This window comes from Tyto alba, unplaced genomic scaffold (assembly GCF_018691265.1).
Source record: "Tyto alba isolate M040663 unplaced genomic scaffold, T.alba_DEE_v4.0 Super-Scaffold_40, whole genome shotgun sequence".
NCBI lineage: Eukaryota > Metazoa > Chordata > Aves > Strigiformes > Tytonidae > Tyto > Tyto alba.
This window is the reverse complement of record NW_024881316.1, coordinates 21,770,013-21,797,219: the sequence shown is the minus strand read 5'-3', so window position 1 is coordinate 21,797,219 and position 27,207 is coordinate 21,770,013. Positions and strand designations below refer to the sequence as shown.

Genomic DNA, 27,207 nt, shown 5'->3' with positions numbered 1-27,207 from the left:
AATGAATGAAAAGGGATGAGGCCAGCAGTTGGAATACAGAAAAGCAGGAAACAAATCCAATGGTCATGAATTATTCAGGGACCAAACTTTAAATGAAACTGTTCCATACTGGTACATGACAGACCAATCAGTAGAATGACAGAGATACAGCAAAGAACAACAGAGGAAAAACTTATTACTCCTAAGTACATGCTCAGTTTCACCAGTCTGGTAGGTAAATTGTGTATGTTTTAATAAAGTTGCCTTGCTTTCATTTGTGCTCCAGTCAAACAAGACTTAGAAATCTAAAACCTGTTTGGTGTTCTTTGTGTGCTCACATCAATCAAGACAGGCATAGAGGCACCTCAAAACTTTGATTCAAGGTCTCCTCAACCTAAGAAACACACAGTGGTCCAGAGCTTTGAAAGCACTTTAGACTATGTTCTGTTCAGCATTTGCTTTGAAGCTGAAGTACAGTTTTTAAAATAGGCATGGCAGCTACTTCACAAATTCTATCAATTTTAAACAGAAATGTCATTCCTAAATGCTGACTTAGACAATGGTGCCTTAGACAATGATCAAGTTACTATGGCTTAAAAAGTTACTGTGCTCCAATTGAACTGTCATTCAACTGAACCATCATCTGTGCTTTTAGCTTATGTCTCTTTTGGACTCCATTTCCTCTTTCAGTATGATGCGCTTAAATTTTCAAAGGTTCTTTGACAACACTTCTTCACAAACACTGAAGGTTCTTACTTGTTACTGTTTTCATAGCATGATAATGAAGGTCTGTGCTCAGGAGCACACCATGAAGATGTGCGAGGGTACAAGGCCTAGTAAGATACAGAGTTGTTAGACAGAAGAATGAGATCATATGTGCTTCTCTTCAAACTATCTATACAAAGAGCATGATTTAGTCATCAAGCCTTGTAGTGGAAATGATCTAGCTGATCGCAAAGGAATTCTGGCAGAACCCCAATAGGTATGCTGTTTGGGCAATGTAATTACATTTTATATCTCTTTTCATGTAAGCAAATAAGGTATAAAATCTCACTGGTTAGTCATAAAGATGTCACATTTTCTATTTAATATTATGAGGACAAAAGATTGGTGATTACTTCATTACACAGAAAATTATAGTAATTTCTCATGATGAACCTACGAGCCACAGAGTATAAATAGAAGATAAAATGATTCAAGAGATAACTCTTACCTAGTGCAGGTCCCACCATTGTGACATGGATGATAATCACATATTGGAACATTGCAGTTCTCAACATTTCTCCCTCCAAGAGCCTCATCTATGATGAACAACTCTTTGTTGTTTACTTGTAAATCCCTAATGCATCCTTTATAGCCATATATCTGGCCAGCACATTGATGAAACTCTTCATGAACAGGAACATTTCCAAGAAAGATTGATCCAAAGGTGATCTGCAGAAACAAGAAGAGAATCATCAGAAAATAATGTTATTTGTGATGATACTGCAAGCAATGAATGAATAATAATCAGAGATAAAGGAAATAGCCATCACTTGAAGCTGATCCAAAACTATGATACTTGCCGAAGGGATTTTTTTTAAATGTGGTTGTTTTTGTTTTGTTTTGTTTTGTTTTGTTTTGTTTTGTTTTTTTTTATCCATACAAAAAGACTGGTTTAATGTGTTAGTATATCTTGAAATGTATAAGACAGCATACCTCCCATGAAACACAAATTGGAATTCCCAGCCTTAACCGCAATGAACACAATAAGTTTTTCTCATTGCTTCCCTCATTCTATACTATGAGTTTTACATTCATGGCTGAGGGTTGGTGCAGGAACACTGGAGAAGTCATAGACTTGAAGACAGTTTTTTCTTTAGGATATGGGACCTGCAGGACCCCAAGATAAGGGAAATACAGAAAAAAGATTTTACTTTTACTTTTTTTGGATGAATGACAGAAAACAGATTTCTATACTGAAGCCCAAGGAAAAAGGGAAATATTTAGGTAGTAAATTCTAGAGCCACAGATGCCTAGAACATCCTTATAAAGGTGCCAGAGAAACACCCACAACTATTTAATACCGGGACTGACCATATCATATTAGCGCTCAGGATGGTATTTCTTGTACTACCTGACCTAGGAGTCAAACCCTTGTCCATCACATATACAGAATCTGTTACTCATTTAGCACTGTGAATTCCACTCCTCAGTGTCTGATTTTCTGGAGTTCTGATATGGGGTTTCACCATTCCTAAGTTCCTTTGCTAAATGCCTGTCACTAAGAAGTGAAAAAATAATATTTTTTCATAAGTATATCATGGTGTGATTCATTTATTTGTATGATACCATCAATCCAGAAAGAGGGTGAAACCTAGCCAGTTCAAGTCAAGTAGGAATAAACCAGTGGAATAAAAACTATATCACAGCTTTTGTAAAATGTGAGGACATAATTTAAAGCGAAGTGGCCCTTCACTATCGTATTCAGACATCAATTGTAAAGAACTAGAAACAGGAGGAAAACATTATATTGATTTATCTGGAATTCACTCATCCGTATGATTTTGCCTTGCTGTTTCCTGTATTGCTTTTATCAGTCATGGAACTATGTTGCTGACAATTTCAAGTGTGATACAATGAACATGAATACTTCCAGATTCTCCTCTACTTACAATGTCTTTCATTTCAAAGGGAAAGAAAAAAACTTTGCTTCTTTTAAAGCATGGTAAAAATTAAATCAGACTTTTCATGTGGAAGGTGTTCAAACACATCAGCTCAGCACTTGGTAAATTCATTTCATATTACTTGACTTTATCTCCTTTCAAACAAGGCTATAAACCAGCATAGTTACAGACAAGATTTGTAAGCAGTGTTTGCAGATAGACATTCTATCTCTGCTTGTGAAACTGTGAGAAGAATTAAGGAAAGCACTGGACTAGAATGCAAAGCATCTATGATTAAGAAAAGTGTTTTTAACACTCTTCTTGCAACACAATTTTTGTTATTGGGCTTATTTTACAAAAGCACTGACCTTGGGGGCAGATCCAGTGTACCACAGAACAACTTTAGGCTCTGCTCAGTTTCTCGCATCAATGGATTTTATCATAATATGTTAGATGTTCAAGCTCATGCTAATACACCATAATACATATTTTTTCTGTTAAGGTCCTGTTCTGAATTTAACTGGTTTAACCAGAATATATTTTAAGGAAGCACGGAGGAAGAATTCCTATAAATCTTGTTAATAATGTAACAGACTTAATCTATTATGTTAACATTAAGTTAACTTCTGTAATATTCATGCTTAAGTTTCCAAATACTAATTTGAAAATGTCCTTCACTTGGAGCCTGAGTGGTAAAAAGGATTAGCTTTGCCAGTAACAGGAAGAAATTCATTAGTCCTTCTAGAGATAATAATTTTTTTTCTTTCTTTTTTTTTTGCTTCTGTACTTTGTAAAGACAATAGAGGCTCTAGGAGACTAGGAGCAAATCTGTAAAGTGTAATAGTCATGAGGATATGACATACATACTACATACCATGCAGAGGATTATTCTTGATTAAGTATCATTTGGTTTCATGAAATACCCATTGCTGGTTACAGCACATTAATTGCACTCATAGAGAGCACCTTTTGTAGTGTTTTACCCTAAAAGAATACAGTTGGCATGCTCCAGGATTGCTCCGCAACATGAACCAAAATGTGATAAATGGGGATGACCAGGACATTCACTTCAAAACCCCATTTGTGACTGAAACTTAACTGTGAACCCCCACAAAAAGAAAAGAGTTGTGGAGTTTCTTAGGAACCAAAGAAATTTCCTGATTAAGGGCAGAAATATTCTGATCTTAGTGCATGACATCAAAGATGGCTACCTGTAAGTTTTTCTGAGTAAGGTATTTCTGAATTCTCTATATAATTAGGTACTGATGGGTAAATTCTTTCCCCAGATTCTCTATGCAGAAATTGCCAGTAGTGTTAGCTTCACAATCTGCCAGACCTATAAACCTGAACCATAAAGGGAGAGACAAAGGAACCTTCTGCAGAAGAACATCAGGTTGATCATCTGGAAGCTATGAACGGACAACTGGTCAGGTTAATAGCAATATCTAATACATGTCAAATTTTTGTATCAGACTGAACAAACACCTAGATACTGACTCAGGGAAGAAAGAGGGAAGAAATTCTATTACTAATTGGCAGTGCATACGTAAGGAACTGAAGGAATTAATACCTCAAACATTCATCAACACAGAAAGCCTCAAGGACAAGCTGTGGCCTTCGTGATTAGTCTAAGGAACGCTGACCAAAGATGCACAGAGTGTATCTAAGGGTGCATGTCTTCACTCCTTATGGCTGTATTGCCAAATTCCTTAGATAAGACCCAAAGCAGGGGAGACATAGACTGAGTGAAAGCAGTTGCTGGGTTAACAACTGCACTTTAATTTATGACTATACTCTTGAAGAAGAGCTAAAAGATTGATAAGATAATGCCTAGACAATTACCCAAGAAGCAAAAACTGAGGAAGAAATAGAGGTGGTAGGGGAGAGAACGACCACTGACTCAGTTGGACAAGAGGGTTGGTGTACCCCATTCCCTCTCAATGTATGTGCAGAACCCATGCTCCATCCCTTCCTTGTCTCTCATGGAAATGAGTTCGTGGAATACCTGCCACTCTTTGTCTAGTATGTTAATCAGCTGATAAAGATGAATTTAAAAGGCAACAGAAAACTTTGCTGTGTGTGTGCCTACCACCCAAGATGACCAGACCTGAGACAATGCTGGAACCTGGGTGGTGAACCGGACTCTTTTTTTTTCTCTCTCTTCCTCTCCTTTCCTTTTCTTTCTTTTATTTTCTTTCTTATAGATTTATCAATAAGTTTAAGTTGTTTCTACCACAAGTAAAATATTTTAACTGGTTGTTATTGTTTCACCTTAATTTAACCTGAAAGGATCACAGAACCTTTATGATTCCGTGGGCTCTCAGTCCGGATCATGACAACATACTGTGCAATGCACATCATGATTAGCATCTTTACAGCTAACTGTCCTGCCTTCTAGTGAACAAACTTATAAAGTGAGCTGTCAACCACAGTTCAAATTCTCAAGTCTAAAACACTTAAAATGTATCATGCAGAAATAATCTTGTGATGAGATAATGCATAATAAAAATAGGCAATAACATGGAGATAAAGAATGACAGCAAAACTAAACATTTGGGAAATCTGGCCTATTGAATATTTAGTATGAGTCTTCCGATACCAGTTTCAAAATGGAGACTGTCATTTTTACAATACTATTCAGAAGTGAAGTCCTAGCAACAATACTGACACCAGGTTAAGTCACTAAGGATTCATAATTGCCCTGCACTAGACAGTGTGGCTTGAAAATAAAAATTAATCAGAATTAATGATTAACAATACTTGATATTTTTTTAATAACATCATGGCCTAGTTAAATGACATTGCTAATATGCTATTTTTTGCAGTATCAGCGTTCTTTTCATGAACTACAGACAGTTAAAGTAGAAGTTTCAGAGTCAGGTAAAGTGAAGAATTTAATGGTAATGCTATGGATGATTGGTGTGAAAAGACATCTTTAAGAAAAATTAGGTACATATAATGATATCTGAGGAGGAATTGCATTTCCTCCTTTAGAAAAAATTAGGTTGACTATTCTTTGAGAATAACTAAAGTGTATATGCTGATGAACTGTTCAAAGCAAATAGCTATTTTTTGATGTTTTACAGACTTACCTGAGATGCTTGATATGAGAGAGAAAGTTTGTGTTGTACTGGAGGATTTCCATCTGCAGCCATTTCAATCATACAGTAACCTTCAGGACTGCTCACAGGCAACATATAGCTGTAAGGAAACAGATCTTATTACTGTTTATGCTGTTGACAGCAGAGAATTCAAACCTCACACAGCAAAGGCAAGGTAAAAAAGATGCCTCTGCCTCCATAAAGGATGACAGTCTTTGGACACTAATAATACCAGTTTCATGGATATTTGGACTACCCAGGAGACAAAAGATGTAAGTTTCTTCTACTAATGTCCTTCTTCTATTTGCTTTCCTACTGTTCTTGACTCTAGTGTTAGAAATGTGTACAGAGACAAAGAAGAAAAGATCTTCACATGCCTAAGTGGGTATTGATAAATTGTAAGTGCTAACTGTGACAGACATACGGTCTCCCTAGTATAGAGGACTGTTGGACAAGTAACATCAATGTTGAATGATGCTGAACTCCCTAGGTGGAAATTTCATTTTCCTGTCCTACAGGGGAAACAGAAATGGAATAAGAAATGAAAGGCTGCATACCTCTGAGCAGCAAGATTACACTGTGATATAGTTATCGCTACTTGCTAAGTGTGCTGTCAATGTGAACTCTGGTACTGAGCTTCGGAGATAAAGAATATAAGGTTAAGGGAATTTGTAAAGTAAATACTAGTGAACATTCACTAAAACACTGAGAATTCTTCAGATTATTCCTATGATAAGAGCCAATGAAAAGCTACTGATATTATCAACAGTAAAAATTCAATCTAACAAGATGATTTTCAAATTTGTATTTAGGAAGAAAATATGCATAAACATTATTGCAGCTATGGCAGATTAGGAGATTAGTAGTCAATAGCTTCTTTAAGACTGAGCTCCGCTGTTTCTGTATAAGTGCTTCCCAATTCTACTTTATCTTAGTTTCAGTTTTCACATGTTTTAAAAGAAAATATGATGGACCTCCTTTTGGGAAGCATGTTAAGGTTTACTGACTACACGCACTCTTCACATGAAACTTTGCTCAGTCAAATCCATATAATTAGATTTCCAGAGTAAGACATTTAACAGGAACAATGTTACATTTTTGTGTATTATTTTACAAATGTTACACAACAGATTTAAAAAATATTCTGAAAAAAAAATTATACATTTATATGGACTGCCAAATTTTCCATTTTTTTAGATGAACAAATGTTAAAGAACAATGACAGAAATCTCAGAAACTATTTTGTGTTGGGAGAGATGAGTTTCTATGTTAGACCATAGACATATAAAAGAGTTAATATATTTTAAAGCCCATTATGTCCATATGCCCATAAAGCATATATTACTAATCTTAGAAATTACCTTAGCACTGCCAAGGACAAATTTACTCCTGGATGAACCACATCAAGACCTACCATGCTCTCAAATACTTACCTTTTCATATTGGTTGTGTGCAGTTACCATGGTATGATTTATCCCATATTATGCTTTTGGCTTTGCTTTTCTACTCCCTTGTCTACAGTCTTATTATTTCATCCTCCTGTCTGTCGATTCAGTATGAAATTTAGAGTCTCAGTTTTCACCTCTGAAGTTACTGGGAATATTGTACTGACATAAATGGATATAGCATTAGGCCCCTAATGAATATTTATAACATTCATTGCAGTGCAGTGATTCCTAAGTGAGCAGCAAAAAAACAGTGCATCTACTAACACAAGTCTCATAGGCAATATATCTGTATGAGCAGGTGATGCACCCTTATTAATAAATCCTACCTTTCCAATGGTTATATTGCTTCTGGTTCCAGAGTTAATTCAGTCAATACTTAGTCACTGACTTTGCACTGTGCTCTGCTGCATGGAGTTGAAATGTGTTAAATTATTTTACCTTTGTAAGTATGCAACACTCTTCCTATCTTTGAGCCAGGGACAAAAATGTTTTAATTTTTTTTTAAAAAAAGACTGAGATATTTGAATGACATCTTCTATTATCACCTTTTGAAATGTGAGCTAGACCCCTAAACTATTCAGATAAGTTTGAAAAATGTTCATTTTTCTTTCTTAACTCAGGATAAAAAAAATGTTGCTTTTAAGTATATTTTAAGTTAAGTTCCATCTTATGTAGTCTACAGATAGCATAACATTTTCATTTTGAATATAGGGAGCCAGAAGAAACATCTGATGTTCTGAAGATCAGCTAATTTTCACAATTTTATCATAAAATGTGAATTGATTTCCTCCTTAATAAAAAACGGGTATATCGACAGACAGTTTTGTGATCTCATTTTTAGATACTTGGAATAAGGAAAATTTTGGAGAAAGTTATTCCATCTACTATGATTTCCAATCAATTCTTGAGATGTAAATTATACTTTGAATTTTATTTATTATTCCTACTCATATTTCAGCTGCTGGGAATTGTTCAGGTCAATCACAGAGTATAAGATAAATTAACTTAAAAGAAAACCAGTTCATTTAGGATTCTCTTGGGGAAAACTGTCTCACAACCTTTTCTTGATGCTTTCTACTCCAGGTGGATATTTTAGTATAAACCTAAAATATTCATGGCAAAGCCTACTCTCTGACCTGCCTTGTCCCGTTTTTTTCAGGTAGGTTTCTGAAGTCCACATCTGTTGCAGTTTCTAAATCAATTCAAGGTTTAACCCCTTATATCACATAATATAATAGTCCAGCCCTCAAAGAACAAAAATTAAGTGATATAGCAAAGTTAATAAAGAAGAATTTTCATCACATGGAAAAAAAAGAAAAATGTGGTCTATGCCAGCTTGATCATCTTCAAACAACTAGCCATCCAAACCAAATTCAGCATTGTAAACTTTCATTTCAAATGTCTGGTATTCACATATTCTCACTGGTTTTCATACATAATTTCTATTGTTTTGATTCTTTGATGGGGAAAAAAAAGTGAAAGGTTAAAAATAGGTGCAATTAAAATAAGCCTTAAAGATTACTTGATGCTGACATGGTCTTTTCTGCAGTATACTTATGAAGACAAGCTCAAATATCTTAAAATCATATAGATAATAACAGTCATCCCTACCCAGGCCTACCTGGTGATCCAGTCTACCTTTAAAGAAATGTGTCAGAAAAAAAGAAAAAAATAAATTCCAAAGAAAAAAACCCCAGTATCTATAAACAGCAGCTATTTTACTGTGATTTTGATCATTAAGTCTCAATGTCACAAAGGACATAAAGCAAGCTATTTTTTTTTTTTTTCCTTAAGATGCAGCAATGAAATCTCAGAGAAAATAACTGATTTGTTAGGTGTCAGCCAGTAGATTAATGACTGAGTTGTGAGAAAAAAAACACAGGCTATAAGCAGCAACCTACTGCCCTGTATTCTGTAGTGCATATTAAGAATGCTACTACCTTCTTCAGCATTTGCTCTTTTCTCTGCAAGGATTGCCAAGCAAGTAATATTTGAAATTTCTCTCTGTCTTATGCCATAGAAAGCAAAAACTGTTATTTGAAATGTGAACAAAATGAATATTTTTCATGCTTACATTACCACAAAATTAGGACTGTTTGAATTTGTTAGATTATTCAAATATGCTTAGAATAGCTTTTAAAAAGAGGCAGAGCATGAAAATTACAGCCCAAAGGACAGTTTTCTGATAAAATTATGAAAATAATGAAAAATAGCAATTAAAACAGAAATGCTGTCTCTATCTTTACTATAACATTTAAAACCACAAAGTGCTACAATATGGACATATGCAAGACATAATTATACTAGTTTTTAAAAACAATGATAGAAAAAAGAATGTGCTTGAAATATTCTGCCGCAGAAATGACCTGAACTAAAATAACATTTCATGTAGCTCTATAAATTTATATTATTTTTCTTATAATCTATGTTTAAATCTGTTTTAATCTTGCAACTGGATAAATGCAGTTGTATTATTTCACACGTCTCACAGATGATTGAAATCCATTATCCATGTTAGAAAAGATAAAATGGATGTGATGATTTATTCTCTTGACATTTTTTCTTTATTTTTCTAATTAACCTCATATTATGAGATACTGACCTCACATTAAGAACACCTGAGATGAAAGTGGCTAATAACTGACATCTTTAAAATTTGAAGTATTTTTAGTTCATGTGTTTTTTCACTTGTTTAGATGCTGAAGGCATTTCAGTCCATCTGCCTCACATCTCAGTGGCATATTTCAGTTGCGTTCAAAACCAGTGTATTTTTCCCTCCAGAAACAGTGACAGGAAAGAATGCAATATGATTCCTATTGCAGGATTACTTTGTCAGGCACCAGAATTGTGATTCATGCACATTGCTCTCGTAATGATATAAAATGGATTCTCAGAGCAGTAGAGAATTGGGTGTGTGGGGAGTAGTTATGGGAAACAGGTGTGTGGTAAGGACGTATAGGAATATTATACACAATAATCTAAATAGGTCTGGAGCCATGTAGAGGTCAACTTGTTCCTGTAGATGCTAAGGTACAGGCCTGATACACTTGATTATTTGTTTCCACAAACGTGAAATATGAAGAGGTTCAGTTTTCTTTTATGTGCTTGGCTTAGAATAACATGATTTTTTCATAGCTGCTGTGGATTTTATATAAGCTCGTTAAGAACAAGAATTAGCAAAGGATTTACTACAGGGGCTCTTTTTTTATGGAAGACTCATGGACCTCAACAGATGCAAACCATAAGCGATATACAATGATTAATGCCATTATTAGTTACATCTTGATTAATTATGTGAATGAACACTGAATTTCTAACAAAGTGTATTGTTTGCCTAACACATTCATACCTATGACACAGTTATAGATATTAAGTATTGGATTAATTTAGGCCTGGAAATGTTATTGAAAGAAATCCTCTTAAACTAGCTAAGATTGAGGCACTTCTAAACCAAATGTTACCTGGTATAATCTTGCTCAAGCAAATGTTTCAGTTTAAATTATCACAGCTACTTCTCCATGTAGAAATGCAATCATACTTTTTTTTTTTTTTTTTTTTTTTTTTTTCCTTTCAAACCAGTCACCAGGTGGCACTAAAGGAGCACAGTAGAAAGCAGGAATACAAAATTCATACTAATGTCTCTTCTAATCATTGGAAAGACTGACTTAAGCCCTAATTGATAGCAAGATTGCTTAAGCTTCCAGTTTATATCAAGGGAAACACAGTAAAGTATCTTAAACTGATTACATATTTGACAATATGGATTAGAATAGGTCCAGACACTGGAACTTCTGGAAGACTTTTAATTGCATTCATGCATTATAATTACCTAATGTAATAATGTGAAAATGGTTCATTCATGGTTGTGTAAACATACTTAAGAAAATTTAGTTTATAACAATTATGTTTTCTATATGGGGCTGAAGGTGCAGACATATTTCTAACAGATTAAGGAGAGGCATAACAAAAATAAAATGTCAGATCATCAGGTATAAAAAACCCCCAAGCATTATAAAGATAACAGGTCTCTGTTCTTTTCCAAGCTAAATTATCATGGTATGATTTTGTCTGAACAAAGATCTCACACTACTAGCAGACCTGGGTTTCTGGTCTTCTGAGAAATTATTACAAAGTAGTTATACTACTGTCCATTTTCTAAAGGCATAATTGGAGGATTACATTTAAAACTATTTGCTATTTTTCTCCCTACAAGCTGACAAACATCAGCCCAACTTAAGAGCTCATCATAGGAAAAAATCCCAACAAAAATCCTCTTTACTGAAAAAGTATTGATATTAAATACACAATATAAAATGACTCCTGCAAAACACTGAAACAGCGGCTTCATTTACACCCTTGATTAACCAGAGCAGTTGCCAAGGGAACATCTAACCAGCTGTCAAGCAATACAGGAGATTTTTCAAGAACAGTGGTTTTACTTCTGAATGAGCACATTCAATTCACAAGTGTGAAAATCTGTAGTGTCCTACAGTTTTAATAATCTCTTCAGTCTTCTTCCCAAAATTCTTGCACTTGCTACTTTTTTTTTTTTTCCTTAAAAATGTACTTCAAAAATTTCATTATTAAAAACATACTTTCTCTTCCAAAATTAACTTCAACATACTACTTCTGTAGAAATGTTCACATCTTTTCACCCTCTTCTATTTTAACAATGGCAAATTTTGGCATTTCTTACCACTTTCAATTACAACACTAAGAAGAGACAATTATGAAAATGAATACTTCATTTATGTCTGACCTTTTATTTGAAATCAATAAAACATCTGTTGTAACCTCCAGCCATACAACACCAAATTTCAAGTTTTCTAGTTGCTATGAGCTGACCAAACTGTAGAAGTGTAACAGTAGGGCAGAAGGGGAAAGAGAAATGGAGACAAGGGAAGAGAGTAGACAAAAGCACAGAAGATGAAAAATCCAAAATAACTTTGACCCCTAATAGTGTCTCGCAGTAATCCCTTGATGCCTTTTTCTTTAAGAAGAAGAAAAAAAAAGGGGTGTGTGAAATTTTGGAATACATTAGGGGATAATAAACTCCTAGCTGACTATGAAATTGTTCAAGACTTGCAGCTCCAGTTGGATGTGCATAGATCTATGGGGCCCAATGGTATTCACCCCAAGGTACTGAAGGAGCTGGCTAATGTCATTGTGGAACCTCTTTCCATTATTTTTCAATGGTCTTGGGAGTCTGGAGAGGTCTCAGCTGACTGGAAGCTGGCAAATGTGGTCCCAGTTTTCAAGGAAAAGAAGGAAGACCTTCTTATTACAGGCCTATCCGTTTCTCTTCAGTGCCTGGTAAAATTATGAAAGTTATTCTGTGAGTTATTGAAAAACACTTGAGAGACAATGTAGACATTGATCATAGCCAGCCTGAGTTCACAAGGGGAAAGTCCTGCTTTATGACAAGGTCATCCATCTAGTTTACCAAGGGAAGCTAGTAGATGTTCTGGTTTTGGATTTTAGCAAAGATTTTGATACTGTCTTTCACAGTATCCTGGATAAAATGGCCAGCACAGAGTGGGACAAGTCCATAATATGTTGAGTGAGCAATTGTCTGATGGGTTGGGCTTAAAGAGCTATAGTAAATGTGGTTACATCAGGCTGGTGGTCAGTCGCCAGTGGGGTTTTCCAGGGCTCAATTTCAGGGCCAGTTCTCTTCAATGTTTTATAAATGATCTGGATGCAGGAATCGAATGTACATTGAGTTTGTTGATGGTACTAAACTTGGAGGAGCTGTGGATGCCCTTGGGGCTAGAGAGGCCTTACAGAGAGATCTGGATAGACTAGGGAACTGGGCAATCACCAACTACATGAAATTTAACAAGAGCAAGTGCCAGATTCTCCCCCTGGAATGGGCTAAACCTGTTTATATGCACAAGCTGGGAAATGAGAGGCTGAAGAACATCCATGCTGAGAGAGGTGTTTGGGTGGATGGCAAGTCGAATATGAATCAACAGTGTGCCCTGGAAGCCAGAAGGGCCAACCATGTCCTGGGCTGCGTCAAGCACAGCATAGCTAGCCAGTTGAGGGAGGTGATTGACTTACTGTACACTGCACTGGTGCAGCCCCACTTCGAGCACTGTATGCAGTTTTGGGTGCCTCAATATAAGAAGGACATCAAACTATTACAGTGTGTCCAGAGGAGAGTGACCAAGATGGTGGAAGCTCTTGAGGGCAAGACTATGAGGAGTGGCTGAAGTCACTTGGTTTGTTCACCTTGGAGAACAGAAGGGTGAGGAGTGACCCCATCACAGTCTACAACTTCTTTAAGGGGAGCAGTGGAGGGGAAGGTGCTGATCTCCTCTCTCTGGTGACCAGAGACAGGACACGAGGAAATGAAATGAAGCTGAGTCAGGGGAAGTTCAGATTGGACATTGGAAAAAGGTCCTTTACTGGGAGGCCGGTCAGTCAGTAGAACAGGCTCCCCAGGGAAGTGGTCAGAGCACCAACATTGCTCGTCTATCTCTGTGCCTTACATAGATTTTTGTGTTTGTATGACATAGCAAGTCCTGCAGTACTGCACTGATTCTTCTTGATTCAAACGGCTATTAGAGGTCCTGTTACTGAATACTGCAGAAAAGGAAAAATATTCCAAACTGAACAAGAGTTTTTTCCTGCTCTTATACATAGTGCTCTGTCTACAACTCAGTTTGTTCCTAAGTGCTCCATATTGCAATGTGGCAAAATACTACTTACTGGTTTTGGTGAAAAGTGTTGCAAAAAGGAGCACCTAAAAAACCTTGATAACTGAGTTTTAGAACATCAACCCAGTTACATTATACTTTGACTTTGAAAGTCTTCCAAACACTCTATTTTTTCTTTCTTCATTGTGGTTACAATCAAGGAAACATAAAAAGGTACTACTTCGCTGTTGCTTGAACTGAGACACAGAATTTTATGGAAATACTAGTCTCAGGCACCACTTTCAACATCAATTTCCTTTTAAATTAAATGTTTCTTAATTGCATTTGATTATAGTTTTATTGATAGGGTTGTTTTACCCACAGAACACACTTGATTTTCTGCCAGACTTTTGGATTTATCTGTGAGAAATAAGAAGTACTTCAGTCACCACTTCAAAATGTTTGAGGAAGTTTGAACTGAATTGTACATATGAATTTATTTTAGAACTCCTATGTAATACACAGATTTGCACAGTAATATAATAATTTTCATACTAAATGCCTCCTTTCTTCCCATTTTTCCACATAGGTCTTTTAAAAAATCTTAAAATTTACATGTCTGAATGAGAAAAGCAATAAGAAACAGAACCACATAGCTCTTCCACATGTGATTTTGCATATTTAAGATGGTCATTTTCTTAACAAAAATCTGACCATATTAATAAAACTGGTGTTATGTTGCCATTTAAAATCTTTCTTACAGACATTTTATGCACTTTCCTATAAATATAACACAGTTTGGCATTAAAAACCTAGTATTTGCCTTTTGTTTCTTAGTAGACTTTCAACTAGCATAATTTGTTCTACATTTGGAGAATGCCATTTGTCAAAATTCTGATTTTGAAACTGCCATCACAATACTTGCTGAGTGTTCTGAGAGCAGGCCAAATTCTAACAAAGTGTAACACAGGTCAATGGGCTTGCATTAATATAAGAGAGAAAAATACGTCCAGCTCTTCCTCTATTCTGATTAATATAGGAAGGAAAAAATCATCCTTACATGGCTATCATATTAAAGTTGCTGAGACTTCTCCAGTCAGATATATATCAAGCTATATGAAATGATATATCCATAAGAGAACAACACTCATTGTTTTTCCATTATTAACATGCTTTGACAATATATTTTAAATATTTTAAAGTATCAAAGAGAACCCACTAAATTTCAAACCTGTTTATTACATGTGTGCTTTCATATTACTTAGTTTTAATATTAAAAGGTTAGTCTGTCTGACACTGACTTTTTGCCATTATTTTGTTGGACAGATCCTTTTTTTTATGTTGAAAGGTATTTTAAAAAAGTTTATTTATTCTACTCTTCCATTCTCATGACATTTTCCTTGATTTAGAGATAAATTAATATAATAAAGATTCACCGAAAATTGGCTTGATGTAAATCACCAGCTTTCTTCAGTTAGTTTTTAAGGGAGGGTTTTGCTAGTCTTCTTGTCATGTCCCTTCACATAATCTAGTAATAATTAATCTATTATTAACATAGTGAACACAGTGCTTAGTAAGGCATAATAATCATAAGAAAAACATATTTCACAGTGGATTTTGAAAGCTCCTAGGGCTTGGAAACAGTTATACAGCTGATAGTTCCACAGTAAAGATCCTTAAAAGTAGATGACAAGCTGAAAATAAGTCAACAATGTCATCCTGTTAGAGAAAAGGTAAGCACAATAATAGGATGTATAGACAGGTATAGAGACAGCAGATATATAAAGTATTGTTTTGCTTTCTTCCAAGGTCAGGACAATGAATGATCTCATATTTCTTAAAGACCCACTTTATTAATCAGCAGGAGTTTTGCTCGATCCATTTTCACTAATCTCCGATCCTCTCTTCCCTTATCATCACATATTTGGTATCTGCATTTCTTCATTTCTATTGTCTCTGCTACATAAGGCATGCTAATAACCTTCAAATGGTGCATTGCACGGAAGAATACGTGAGCCAAGAGAATCAAGACTAGAAAAATGTTTCAAGAACCACTGGAGATATAGAAAAGGGGCCTGTAAAATGAGATTAAATCCAGGTTTCATCAAATCCAAGATCTATTCTTTAGTTGTTGACATTCTTGCAGTGGATATCTGATGTTGATAGTACCATACATCACTTAGGCAAAATCAAAAGGGTTGAAGAAGACAAGCCAAATCAGATACACAGTATAATCTACAAGCACATAGAAGGCTGCTACAAACAAGAAATAAGTAATCTTTCCTTTGTCTCCATTAAAAAATCTTTGTAATAGTATGGATACTGAGGTATGTTGAATGGTTTTGTACAGGCTCCATCACAGGAGGTTTTTAAGGACAGGATAGACTAAGTGAGCACCTAAGATGTCTTGCAGCCATGGAATTCTATAATTCTAATATTTCTATCAGAAGAATTACACATGATTCAGTGAAGGAATGCTAACAGTGAATAATTTGTCTCATATTTGATAAAAAGTGATCTTAACATTAATATGATATTTCCAGTCTTTCAGGCTCATAATTGAGCCTATCACAAAGCAAAGAAAGAGTGAACAGGTCCCATAATAGACAAACAAGAAGAGTATAATAGAAGTGACTGCAACCATCAGTGTCTCTGAATTTGTATAGGACTAGATGCTATTATACACAAATCTAATGTTATTTAAAATATCTTTCTAGACAGTGTGGAATGAAAGGGAAGGGAAAACGCTTTTGTTCACCTTCAATCTGTTTCTTTTGCCTTTTGCTGTGGAGATACTTGTAGAATTGGATAGCATAAGGAGAAGAAATACACTTTATCTTGCCTAATATTGTCTACCTTGCACAAAAGGTACAATTTATTTAATGTTGGTGTATAATTTTTCACACATTATATAGAATCTAAAAAAATCCTCAGAAATTCATGCTTCTGTATAAGCACATTAGTAGCTGAAAATGATAATATCTACTTTAGGTGAAACACATACTGTTTATGCTAGGTTCTGCTTCGCTTGCTTTATACCTCACTTACTCCAGCTCTGCCAATTCAACAGTCCAGTATATGATCCTTTAGTAGACTGGTTAATGGGACCATTGTATATATCACCAAGAGTACTACAGGCAGCGTGCACCCAAGGATCATTTACTTCAATAAAATGTTTTTCTTCAACATATATATTTTATGAATCATGACTCCAAACATATCTGTTCTCAGACTGGACCTTAAAGGATAGTGTAAATTCTGCTCTTAATCATATCTCTACAATTCCACTGACTTCACAGGGACTGCACTGGTGTAAACACAATACATCAGTGCACTGTGACAACTGATAGACTGTGACATCTCCATTTCACACATGAAAAAATAAGAATAACACAAAAATACTGGAAGAATTAATGTTTACACTTATGCAGAGTTTTGAAGCTACAACAAAATATAATAGTTATCATCATTATGATAGCTATTATTATTATTCATGATCATGACAGTATTGGAAAAATTGATTGTTACAAAATTGATGCTGACAGTAGGCACATGTGATGGTTCACTCCCCCTACCTCAACCTGACCTTTATTCCCTGTAACCCAGGTCAAGTGGTAACCACCAGTGGTTGTCGTAATGGATGTGTCTGGTCATGCATTCAGCTCAAAGTGGATTTGGGGGAGACAGATAACAACACAAAAAAGATTATCTTCTAATCTGGGTTTTGGGACAACATCCTCTTACTTAGAAGAATGGAGAATACGTTGTGCTTATGTAATGACTATTCTCTGTTGGATCATAATAGGCTTCTTTGCATATTGTTGTGGGGTTTTTTTCTGTTAGATGAATTAATGGAGCCACTAGTTTTTACTACTGATAAAAACCTATGGTTTTAAACCCAATAATTCATCTTCAAGACTGAATACTGTTGCTTTCTCCTGTTTTTGACAGCATTGCCTCAGGTTCAAGTACCAACTAGATATTTGCTACACCTGAACAAGGCGGTTTTAATTTTCATTAGGACTACTTTTAACTTTTCTTTGAGCTTACATTATACCAAAGAGGAAGACTCCTACTCTTCTATTCTTTGGAGCTCCAGAAATGAACATTTCTCAGGGAAAGTGCTTGCAGTCTTTTGCACAGCTCATTCTTACACTCTAATCTGGCTTCTCTAATTCACTGATTTTTAATATAGATGTAATTGCATTCAAGCAATTTAAAAAATTATATAATGACAGGAAGGAAAGTTTGTTTCCCCCTTCAGTTAAAAGCCTCCAGTTAAGGCCTATGCAACACCTAATAAAAAGGTGGAAGACATTTGGAAAAAATGAGGAAAATTCAACTACAGTCTTCACTGAAAGAATATTCTTATGTGAAAGGAGTGAAATCCTTTTTATGAACAGTCATTACATAATAGGTTTGGACCTGTTCTTCCCTTCAGTGCAGAAAAAACTATTTCAGCAAACAAAATGACAAACAAGTTCCCTAACACTGACCTATTATCTCAAAAGTCATGTGTTTTCCTCTGGGGAAACTAAATTAAGTGGTTTTGTTAATTTAGAAAATGTCAGAATAGTAATCAAATACAACAATGCAATATTATATTGATGAAGGGTGAGCTGGGAGACTTCCACTAAACAATGAATAAACTGAAGCCTACATTTGATTGCATGACGCAGCTGAACACTATCTTTACAAGAAGAATACAAAAGTACATGACTTTACAAACCCAGAGATCTTTTATTTTCAAGAGAAACATGACTATTATCAGCCATATCATTCTCTTTAAGTACAAAATCACTTTCATTTAAAGTGATTTGGAACACACTGAAAAAGTATTGTATCATGTTTGTATTTAAAAAACATTATCAGTGGAAGCAGAGTATAAGTCTGTATAAAAAACATTCAGTATTATCTCTCCCTGAGCAAATTAACATTATTGTAAACCTGGCAAAATATGAAACAGAGCACCTGGTAAAACCTCAGATTTCAAAAACTATTTGGATACCATCAACGTTGTTGCATTGCAGAGTGTGATAACATGTCTTAAAACTCTTTGTTAAACCATGTATCTACCCACCAGCTAATTGAATCCTATGCATATGAAAGTATTGGTGGAAATAAAGAAAAATAAGAAATCAGTGTATGTATGTATAGAAGCAATGGTCTTATGTGAAATGCCTATGAGATATGAAGTTTGAAGAAAATGCATACATACATTTCTGACTTCAATGAATGTTTACCTACAACAAGTTTATAATAACAATTTGCCTACAGTGGTATGAATTTTTCTGTGTACATATAAATTGTAGGTTGTTAGAATGGTTAAAACAGAACAAAGGAAAAAGTAAAGGAAAAGAGTAACATATCCAAAATATATTTTGAGGTGGGAAAAATTCCACTTGATGATAATGAAAAAGATAAATTCAAACAAATGTCGAGGGTTCAATTGTCCTAAGACCTTGGCAACAAAATGCCTCAAAAAAGCATTGGAAATGTGCTCACAAAGAGACATAATAGGTAATGTCCTACCAGTTATGTCTCCCCTGCCGTGAGCAGGGCTATCACTGCCAGCAGCATAGTGACTCTTCTGGAGTTAACAGGAGCTTAATATTGCACAAAAGTATAGGAATGAATTATTGCATTGACCCATCTTCAGATGGAGTCTTCCATTTAGTGTCTCATATAAATCTGATCCTATGAATGAAAATTAGGAAGCTACCTGACACATGAATAAAGCTGTATCAATGCAATGTTGAACAGATAACAATGCAATACCGCAATGATCTACAATTGAGAATCTTCTATTTTCTTACCTATTACAGACAGAAGAAATACAATAATGAATAACATATATTTCTTCTACCAGGCAGCACTAATTAATTTCCTTTGTCATACTCTGATGGTCTAAAATGAACTGCTACCTCCCCTCTACATGGGAAAACTAAGAGAAAAATAGGTTAAGCAATGTGGTTAATGAAAAACTGATTATTTAATTGAATGCTAATAGAAGGAACAATTTATATGCTTATAGTGGAACTCCTTGGGAGACTCTAAAGAATAAAAACCTTCTATTTCCAACTAGTGCAAACCCTGAGGTTGAATCTGGCATCTTTGTTAATATTCATGGCCTAGAAACATTCTGCTGGTATTTCCATTTCTGCATTAAAGTATCAGTTGGAAAAAAAAAAAAAAAAAAAAAAAATGGTATTTTGGCTTAAGAATCTTTAAGGCTCATATCTTCTAATCCTTTGTATTCTTAAATCTTTGGACCTTGGAGTTACTCTCACATTGCCCTAACTGAGACTTAGGCAAACTTCATATGCCAACTTCTCACAGTGATATTCAGACAGCCTGTTCTTGGGCTCTGCTGATGATGTTCAAGTAATTTGCTGCTTCACATTCTCAGAAATATCCTAGTCAGAAACAAAGGAATAGGAAGACATATAATCTCTCTTAGAATTCAGGAATAACTGCTGAAGCATCTATAGTCTCTACTCAGCTCTTCTGTAAAGGTGTAAGAATGCCTAATTCAGTTGAATTACTTTAAAATCGGCTGAAAATGCAGCAAGAAGATATGAGTCAGGGCATATGGAGCCCAGGACAGCCTCTTAAAATGGGATATTGAGTTCTCCACTGTACTGCTTAATTTGGCAAATTATTATTTTAGACTCACTGAAAGTGCAATTATATGTTATTACCAAACAATAGTTTTCTATGTATGGAAATAATTATCACTAACATCATATTTGTGGTAAGCGATACTTCTTATGCTGTCATAAACACAAGGCCAAGCAGACCTGCAGAGTATACTAAAGAAGGATAGTACACCATTTGTAGCTCAGATGAAACTGGGAATGAATGATTTGTCTTTCTTAGTAAGCTGTAACACCAGTTAAGAGAGTAATATCTGTGCCTCCAACCCTCACCAACATTTTGTACCCTGTTTTGACACCACCAGTAAAAAGGAAGGTCATCATAATCCTTTCAGGTTCTCTTCAACACATGTAAGAATAACTCTGCTTTTGGATAAAAGAGAAGTAGCAGTGCTACTAAAAGTGCTGGGCATATTACAAATCTACTTTCACAAAGCATGACCAACTCACCTGAAGACAATAACAGAAGGCAGAAATATTAAATGACATGACCACTTACCAGACTAAATATTTATTGATTTGTGAAGCCTAATTGCCAGGCAATATAATCAGTTAATTGCATTTAAAAAAAAAACCTGTTTCATGACTGATACTTATTTCTTTGAACACACAAAGGAGCAGAATGGAGCAGATCTGTGCTTTCAGAATACATAAATAAATACAGAATTGCACAGAACTTGAAGTTTACTGTTGTCATCTAAATTGATTAAAGGGGTCCACTCAATTTTATCTGGATCAGAGTCATTAGGCATTTTATTGCAGTCTGCTTATGATAACACATATGCTGTTTTTCCCCATCATCAAAAAAATATGAGCTTTAGAACTGCTATGTCAAAGAAATTAAGATTCTCATAATATTTTCATAGGTTCTTTGTACTTGAAGCTGTCTAAATCACAGCATCTAACATGAACAGCTAATAACATTTTGCTAAGCTATAAACATTAAAAAAAAAGAAAAAAAAAGACTGCTTTATGGTGATACATTTGTAAGTATTTTAGCTGCAATCTTCTTTAAAACTACTCTTAAATATATATGAAAGTAAAGGATCATAATGCTTATTCCTTATTTGAATATAAAAAGGTAAAATATAGATTATAATGTAATTTGAATGTGCTTCAAGAGAGTACTTAAATAGCTAGGTGTACATTTTACAATGTATTACAAATGTCTCACCTATTTTTTTCAATCACTTTGATTAAAGATGTATATTTGAGCTGAAGTGTATTATTTGGAAAATAAATACTGCACAAGATTCATGAATATTAACTACAAAAAAAAGAAAAAGGTAAATATAATATATTTAACTTATATGAGTAAATGTGTGTTCATTGGCCACACTTTATTAAGTTTTCTGTTTTTTAAACAAGATAGATTAATCAGATTTTAGAAACAGAAGTATGAGGTGTTCATGTAAAAGGACAATATTGTACGATGTGAAATGTGCTACATTTCTTCACGGGCTGACAAAATCTTATGTAGCACAGTAGCCTTTTAACAAGATTATATTTTATGAATATAAATAGTTAAGGAAATTATGGAAGTGTAAACAAATACCACAATGACTGGTGCTATGTATGTACAATCTGGTTTTCCTAACGGATTAGGCACTTTATTTCTCCATTTTGATGTAAACTTTTTCACTTCACACACATACTGAATTTGGAGATATTCGAAAATATTCCACTACAAGAAAACAACCTGAGATCAACTATTTAATTTCAAAGGGATGCTCAGTGCTACTAACCATGTAGATACTTTAGGTAAAAATTCAAACACTGAATAAGTTTCAATTTATCAGAATAAATATTTCTAACTGACAAAAATTCATTTCAGATTAAGCTGTCTCTGATTTGCAACAGTGTAGATTATATGCAGAAATTAAATTATAGTCAACTATCCTACTAAATAATGTGAAACCACTAAGTTCCCACCTGGAAGTGTGAATTAATTCAGATTTATTCCCACAGCAGAAATAAATCCCATTTTGTTTGATCTTGCCCTTAAATTGATCTATTTAGTAGTAAATCACTTTTTCAGTGTAAAATTAAGGTGAAAATATATGGACTGTCTATCTTTTGGTAAAAAAAATATTATGAAGTTTTGGGGAACTACAAAACAAATGAATGAGTTCATAAACATATTTATCATATCAAGACTTATCACAAACTTTACCTTTATGTACCAAAACATAAGTACTTTGACAGCCTGAGGTTTCCAGCATCTATATAAGAGAATAGCTCATAATAGACAAATATAACAGGGAGAAAAATACACACATAGATGACAGATCCAGTAACTGCTGAAACTGTTAGTTTGAGATAGTTTAACACTTAATTAGAAGATAACCAAAGCTAATACTACATATTTTTATTAAGGTGACAGCGTCATCAGTCAGTATTCAGTTCATCAAACTAAACAGGATTACTCAGAGGAGCTGTTTTTTTTTTTTTGGATCTCGCTGTGTGAGAGACCCTGGATTGTCCTCCCTGGTCACCACAAACTTGTCAGACACAAATGTTATGCAGAAGTGTTCATGGCTGCTAATTGTAAGGAAGTCGGTCACTAAGCATGGTTGGTGGGGAGAAGTCAACAATATTTGCCAGGGATTAGCTATAGCAGTGACGCAAATGTAACATGAAGAAGTAAATCACTTCCTGGAGACTGGTACTGTAAGTAACATGAGGAAGGAACCAGCAATGGAGGTATGAAAGGAATGACTGGAGGAAATCACTGAAATTAATACTTGACTTAGTGACCACATAATGCTCAGACCAGGAGACATAAAGAACATAAATTTAATACAGAAACTATCAACAACATCACTCAACAGCAGAGTAGGACAGTGAGAAGCATTAACATGTCTTGAAAGCACCTTCCTCCCACCCCTCCTTTCTTCCCGGGCTCAGCTCTGCTCCCGATATCTCTACTTCCCCCAGCGACACAAGAGGCAGTGAATGGGGGGTGTAGTCAGTTTTGCTATTTTTTCCATCTCGGGGTGGGGTGGCCTTCTGTCATTATCCTCCTGCTCCAGCATTTTCCCCCACTCACAGGAGACAGTCCTTCACAAACTTTTCTCCAACCTGAGTCCCTCTCACAGGTTGCAGCATTTTCCTAGGTGCTCCAGTGTGAGACACCCCCATATGTTCCAATCCTTCCAGTGCAGAACTATAACAGCAGGGGCTGCTTCTTCCCACAGGATCCCAGCCTCTTTTGTGAGCAGGGTGCCTCAGAAGGGTGCTTCAAAATGTTACCAGACACATGCTCCAGATGTTCCTACCCTGAGCACCTCATTGTTTAATTTCTTCCTTGCATCTCCTAAGGCTTACAGATAGGCAGTGAGGTGCCCAAACCCTTTCCTCATTCCCTTAATGAGCATGACCTCTCATGTAAGCATAATAAACATGTATGTGTTAAGACAAGCATAAAACACAGTGAAAAAAAAAAAAAAAAAAAACAAAAAAACACAGGTATGCATTTCCTGTAAAATAGAAGGCTTGTAGTCAGGGAATTTGATTAGTAGGAGACCCTCTGTCTAGTCTTCTACAACAGTAAAATGTCAGAGTGCATACTTCAAGAGAGCAGCCTAGTCATCTAGGTGGAAACTAGAATGGGCTGAGATGGAGTAGGATCACTTTCCAGACTTCTCACTGAAGGCAGGCCAATACACAGTAAGGGATGTATTATTCTCTGGGTCACAGGAAGAAACACAAGAATGAACTTGAACTTGTATCACTGTGAGGGGGACTCACCTGGCCCAAGAACTTCTTACGTACTTTGTAGTCATTAAGGTCAATGAATAATATACATAAAGTTCAGTGGAAATGTAATAGAACTTGCTACCAAAAAGATCCCAGCACTCACTGAAAGTGAGGACAAGAACAAACCCACTGTACTGATTAAATTGCATCAGTTAAATATTTGTCTGTCTTCAGTCAATATTAAGTGCTTTGCTTAATGATGAATCTGGAAAACTTCCCCTGTTATGCATCTGCCTTTCATTTTCAAGCCAGAGGAAGAGAGTGGGCAGGAAGATAGGTTGAGCAGGATTAAATCAGCTAATCCTACCACTGCTTTCGGTAAATAGTTATTGATTATTTTTCAAATTAAAAAAATAATAACAAAAATAAGCTACTGTTTGGTCAGGAAGAAAAAAAATAAACCCAAACACCTGTGCCTGGCATGTGAACAGCTGGGTGCCTGCTGATGATGATTCAACTGTAATATGTGCTGCATATAATTAGATAAACAGAATAAGTTGTGTGGGGAATCTATTATGGAAAATCTACTTAATGATTATTTAGCTTCATTTTCTTTATACCGTCTTCCTTTTATCACCCTTTTCTCATTCAGGAAGGGTTGGGGAGCAAAGAAAATTCTGTTTGTCTTCTGTTGTGACTGCTGAATGTTGATGTAACAGTTTGGGTGTAGGTAGGGAAGACACAGCTCTTATCTGGCTTGAAACAGAAACCAACTCTATACTGATGTACATAGATCATATGATTATTTTCAGAGGGAAAACTGCAAAGGAGAGAGTAAGAAGTTTATTAGGCAAAGTGTTTAATACTCATCTTTGATCAGCTCAACATTTTGGAATCTACTTGCTCTCAACCCTTTACAGTGATTTAAAGCACATTAGTTTTATAGAAGCTATTTGGACCCCATAGAAAATGATATTCAATTATCTAGGATTAAAAGGACAGGGATACACTCAGCTGCTGACATCTAAAAGATCTCAAATGATTGGACATGCAGTTTGAAGGAATAAAATCTCTGATTTTTTGTCTACCTTTTGCTTAAAGGTATGCAATGAGATTTTAAAAGTATAGACTACATACCTACAATTATCCCAGTTATTAGGCAATTTAATTTATTTAATCATTTGAAGATGCAGCAGCACTATGTTGTGGAAGTTGCAGGTGGCAAAATGTTAGTTCATATTTAGTTCAAGAACTTGTGTAAGGTGAGATGAAATATAATATCTTCTTGCAGATCAGACTGAATTTAAACTGAACAATTCTGTGCTGCTTTATTTCCTGCTTAATGGAGCTGTACATGTGTTGGCCCTTTGGTCTTCTGTATTCAGTGTGCAACCTTTGGCATACTTAACAGTCTTCCTGCTCATAACTGAGAAAAATGACATCTTATCCTTTCTGTGTCTTCTTAAAGTAGATTTTCCGTAGTTAAAAACAAAACAAAACAAAACAAAACAAACTCACACCAAAAACCAAACAACAAACCCCATGCACCATCATAGAAAGAATTTTAAGTGAAAGCAAAAATATGTGTTCTGCATTTAATTACTGATTTACTACTACATGAACAAGAAGATAAAATCTACCAAAAATCCCCATAATCTTGCTGCAAATCTGTCGGAAAACATGATCAGCTGTAATTAAAATTATATGGACAAATCACCTTAAAACACAAAGCAGTGGTATGAAGTGAACTAATTCTGACAGTGTTGGACCCGCTGCCTTTGGACAAAGTTTGTCTTCAACACATTGACACATCAAAGTAAGAATTAGCAGAATCTGTTAAAAAGAATGAGAGAGGACTTTCCAAGATCTAGGCCTCTTTGTGGGTCTGACAGCCATAGTTGCTTGAGTGGTAAAATATTTCATATTTAATCTACATAATATTTCATATTTAATCTAAAAAATAAGCAGCAGTTTTAGTCAATCTGAGACTGTGTTGCTGCCAGAAAGAATGGTGCCCAATAACACCTTGATGCAGCTGTTCAGGGAATGTGATTAGAGATCTGATCCAACTAAAACCCAAATTACCGAATCTGATTTTTTAGCCAGATCAGCAGAATTTCTGCAGCAGTTCACAGCTAATGATACTAAGTTAATCAGCCTTCTCTTCAATTGCCTGCCCAGTAAGATTGACACTAGCTTCCTGAGCAAAGAGGACTTTAATAACAGATACATTAATTCCGAAGCTGTAAGATGCTGATCCGTGTAAAACTCACAAGAAAATACAATGTTGCAGATGTTAAATTGGCTCTAAATACTTTTTTTTTTTTTTTCTGAAATATAATATATGCAATAATAAACAGCCATTTGTCATTCAGTATGAATGAATGTTGTATGTGTTGGAATGTGTGAACACTTGAATGTTACAGGATTACTTTTTAGCATTCTGAGACATTTTTCATTTTTTATTAGAGACAAGGCAAATAGTGATGCTTACCGCTTTTCTCTATTACTGATTAGAGAATTTCCCTATTATTAAATATGTGCTCTGTGTTTTGGAAAAAAAAAAAAAAAAAACAACAACAAAATAAACCCAAAAACTTTCTGGCTTAAATTTGAGGTTTAAACAGATTAAGAGGAAACAGATGAAATAATACAGGCTTTAGAAAGCATTCCTAGCCCTGGGAAGAGGAACTGGGTATTTAGCAAGACCAACAATACTGCATCATTGGCTGGGAGGACCTCTGTGCATCACTGCACTGAGTTACAAAATTGAAAAACATGTGCACACATTTGGCATAGGATACTTTGATGATTATTGTCTTCATCAAGAAACCAGCAAACTCCACTCATGTGTCACTGTGAGCCTGTTTTACCTTACATATATCCTCTTTATGTTTTCAGTAAAACTGCTTGTGTACATGCTGCTCTACATGGGAATTGGAAAAACAGCATTTACAAAATGATATGATAGAAGTGACAGGTTCACTACCTACGTCAAATACAGTTAGAAATCTGGGGTAAAGGAGACTCTACAGAAA

General features: G+C 35.2%; 1 protein-coding gene across 1 annotated transcript in view; it reads right to left on the bottom strand.

The window, feature by feature from the left end:
- EYS (eyes shut homolog) overlaps positions 1–27,207 on the bottom strand; it is a 1,055,438-nt gene that overhangs the window by 119,797 nt on the left and 908,434 nt on the right. Inside the window, exons 41-42 of the mRNA XM_033002767.2 lie at positions 5,717–5,825; positions 1,193–1,413 (exon numbers count right to left, since the gene is read on the bottom strand). Coding sequence (XP_032858658.1) covers positions 1,193–1,413; positions 5,717–5,825 — 330 coding nt within the window. The remainder of the gene's footprint in view (positions 1–1,192; positions 1,414–5,716; positions 5,826–27,207) is intronic.